The sequence below is a fragment of the Dreissena polymorpha genome, chromosome 16, assembly GCF_020536995.1.
Source record: "Dreissena polymorpha isolate Duluth1 chromosome 16, UMN_Dpol_1.0, whole genome shotgun sequence".
NCBI lineage: Eukaryota > Metazoa > Mollusca > Bivalvia > Myida > Dreissenidae > Dreissena > Dreissena polymorpha.
In genome coordinates, this window is record NC_068370.1 from 1,912,094 (window position 1) to 1,915,743 (window position 3,650).

The window sequence follows — 3,650 nt, forward strand, 5'->3', positions numbered from 1 at the left end:
TCAGGTCTTTTGGGTCTCTGTCCACTTTGGATTGAACTCTTCACCCTTGCCAGTAATTTTTATCCGCATGAGCTGGTCCATGCGTTCGCTACTCAGGGAGTACCTCCAGTCATTCTTCATGTGTTTCATGATCGAGAAGGCACGTTCACATGATGCATTACTTAGTGGATATAAACTGGTCAAATGAATGACAAGCATAATGTTTGTGTACTCTTCCCTCCCAATGTCTTCGTGGCTAACTCGTTGGTAGATATTAAATGGGTTTTGTCCCTTAAAATGTTCTCCTCTTCCAATATAAAATTTCAGATCCTTCCATTCCGACATCGCTGAATCTATATCACAACCCGCATTTAACAATGGAGATTTGAAATGATCTAACAATAACTTTATGCTGTCATTACCATATAAAAGTATTTTTTGGTCAGCTACACAAGGCCAATTCTTCGGATCTAAAACGAGGCAGCTCAAATATAGCGGGTCACTGTCAATATTATTAAGTCTACTCTGTAAACAATCAATAACTAACTGCACGAGTCGTCCCTTTTCATTGTCAAGTGTCTCAAAATTTATAACATTTTTCAAAGTTTCATCTTCATACTGGTCCCCATTTAGTTTGATTTTAAAGTCCTTCAGACTATCGCCATCATTGTCAGCAAGATGACGCAACAATTCATTAGATGTTTGCAGTTTATTAACTACACTTGATAGGATTAGATCTTCTTTCTGAAATTGAAGTGAAACCTTGGCTATTTCAGTTAACAAGTCTTTCATAAAATGAATAAACCAAATAAATTTAAATTGCATCATTTTTTTAAGGATTCCTTGAGCTTTTGCGCGATATTGACCAGCATTGCTATCGTCCTGGCTGTAACTCATCATATCCATGACAAGGATTTTCCAGTTTGTGACGAGTTTTGATATTGCCCTCAGCTTGTGGTCCACCCAACGTGTTCCATTGCATCGCTCCGGCTTTGTAAAGTGTGTATCCATAAGATCAGCTATTTCCTCCGCTTCCCTGTTTCTTTTGGCTGAACCCCTGTAGAAATAGTAAACACTGGTTAGTACTTCAATAACAGTGTCTAAATATTCTTCCTTAAAACTGTCTTTTAAAGACAGTTCTAACCTGTGAGCTGAACACCAGACAGACAAGATCCATGGAGAAGGTCCCTGATCTTTTATTTGCTGTATTACACCTTGCTTATTCCCCATCATCACTGATGCTCCATCAGAGCAAAACCCGACAGTTTTTTGCTTATAATCCGGCATTTCAAATTCATCAAAAGCCAAGTTGATGGCAGAAACAATGCCATCAGCTTTGGTATTAGGGGGTTCTTTTAGTTTTAGGTAGCAAATTTTGGGATAAAAGTCATCAAGTATTTTCACTAGTAGGACCTCCTTCTCTGAATTGGAATTGTCAGTGCTTCCATCACAGTATATGCTTATGAATGGAGACTTATATAGTTTTGTTTTCAGGTCATCAAACAAACATCCTTCAATGTGGCCAATAAAATCAAAACAAGCCTTGTCATTCAGATATGTGTCACCTAAACTTAGGCCATTGTCAATTTGAAGTTTACACAATCCTTAAAATCAGTAAAGGGCTTAGCATTATAAGCAATATAAAAAGCAGTTCTAAAAAGTTTCTCCATTTTTTCAATTTGAACTTCATCAAGTTTCATCAGGCCTTTAATTAAAGAACTTGGTGCGCCACTTTTTTCTTTTTCCTGGGCTGCTTTTGAATCAATGGACCTTTGATGAATGACCGAATCCCTGTGATACTTGACAGACTCCTTCTTGATTGATGTGCATCCAGTCACAAACTGAAATTTAAGTTTAAAATAAATTATATGCAGCATTTTGAATTATTTTCCAACGAATTTATTTATGCCGGTGCATTACAAAGTCCAAATGGCAGTGTCTTATACTCGAAAATCACTCGTTCATTTTTTATACGATAGGGTCGCGTTTATTAGGGTGGATGCGTTTATTAGGATAAAGACGGTATTTGGAAACGTCTTCTATACTCCGATTTATTTAAGGCTATTCTAGGAAATAGGAGTGTGACGTCATCAAAATACAGATCATACTACGTCACCAAAATACATATCATACTTGACACCCGTGACGTTCTTTTTCAATGCAAGCCATATAATTCTTAGCAGCTCAATTACAACAATGACATGAATTATTAATTATGTATAAACAATAAGTACTTCTCGATATATTATTACATACCGATGACGTCTGGTCAGGCATAAACTGCACACAATCCTCGCAGAACATTTGATTGACGTGATCATCTTCATCAACAACTAGTTTAAGTTTAATATTAAGTTCTTTCTCCCACTTTTTAACGGTTTTCATTGAAGGATTTAATTTCGTTTTTTTTGTGACTCAACGGTTAAGTCTGAGGATTCGTTTGTATCGTTATTATTGTTATCCGTTGGCAAAAAGAAACTCGTTATTTTTCGCTTCGCCATATTTGTTCTAGTTCAATGAACACGTGTAAATAAAATGTGTATTAAGTATACCAGTCTACATACAAGCTGCGCGCTTCCGCATACGGGTATTCGGCCGTCCTATAAATAGACCTACAGTTTAGCGTTCACGATGTCGAGCGCATTAAGCATTTTTACTCGTTTTTTTTCACTTTTTCTTTACTCGCAAAAAAATACTAGTGGCTTAAAACTTAACTCGCAATCGGTATTTTTCACTCGCATTTTGCGAGTGTGCGAGTGTTAATTTCGAGCCCTGGTAAGGAAGTAATAAGCTTTAAAGGGAGATAATTATCTGAACCTGCCAAATGCTAAAAAAATCAAAGCCGCGCAATAGGCGGCATTGTGTTCCTGACAAACACATCTCTTGTTATAAATACATTTATATAAAGTTCTGTATTTGTAAGATCCTTAGTTATAAAAATATTTTCTAGTCATACATAAAATGTTCTAGTCATAAGCATATATGTCATATTTTCATACAGTTTGTACATTATTGTGATTCTATTGTTGTTAAATGTTATCATATTATGTTATTTCCCAAGAAGGTATCTTGAGTTTATCAATAAATTGCTTGTATTGAGTATTTGTGTTTGTTTTATATAACCAATACTACAGAGGAATCCATTTCAAATCAAAACATAAATACTTTCCAACAGCTTTATTCTCCTGGGTACAGACACACACCCTATAATGTTTTTAAATTGTCAGACAGTTATTAAACTGAAACAAACGAACCTATCTGATGTTTTATTTAATACATGCATCATTTGTTTTGACAGTCAAAAATAATTGTTGACAGTCAAAATAAGTTTTGAGATGATCCCTGACCTACATCTTCCAAATAGTCCGAGTGATCCGAAATCACCGCACTCGATTCAGAACTAGCCGACTTTATACAAGTGAATAAGTTCAAATTGGCATCAGAAATGTATTGGTAGGTATTAATAAATTAATATGGCCTGAAAGATGAAATATTTTGCCTCAACAATCAAAGTATTTAGAAAGCAATTGCTTTCTTTTAAAAGTATTAACACCATTAATTACGCTAGTGATCCGGAACTACCCGACCGACTGTAATATGAAATGATTATGATATCGAGTGTTTGACTGTGCAGGTTGTTGTTTGAAAAAGTTTGGTACCTGAGTACATGC

At 35.5% G+C, this 3,650-nt stretch overlaps 1 protein-coding gene across 1 annotated transcript; it reads right to left on the reverse strand.

Moving 5' to 3' along the window:
- LOC127862717 (zinc finger protein 862-like) lies at positions 1-2,502 on the reverse strand. The gene is made up of 3 exons (XM_052401977.1): positions 2,236-2,502; positions 1,750-1,820; positions 1-1,036 (listed from the first exon to the last, which is right to left on the reverse strand). The coding sequence occupies exons 1-3, from the start codon at positions 2,362-2,364 to the stop codon at positions 1-3; spliced, it is 1,236 nt and encodes a 411-aa protein (XP_052257937.1). The 5' UTR covers positions 2,365-2,502.
- Between the last annotated feature and the right edge of the window lie 1,148 nt (positions 2,503-3,650).

Coding starts and splice junctions, on each gene's coding strand:
- LOC127862717 (XM_052401977.1), bottom strand. CDS start 2,364: ATGAAAACCGTTAAAAAGTGGGAGAAAGAACTTAATATTAAACTTAAA. Junction 1,821..2,235: donor TGCCTGACCAGACGTCATCG/GTATGTAATAAT, acceptor CTTAAATTTCAG/TTTGTGACTGGATGCACATC. Junction 1,037..1,749: donor GATTCGGTCATTCATCAAAG/GTCCATTGATTC, acceptor CTATTTCTACAG/GGGTTCAGCCAAAAGAAACA.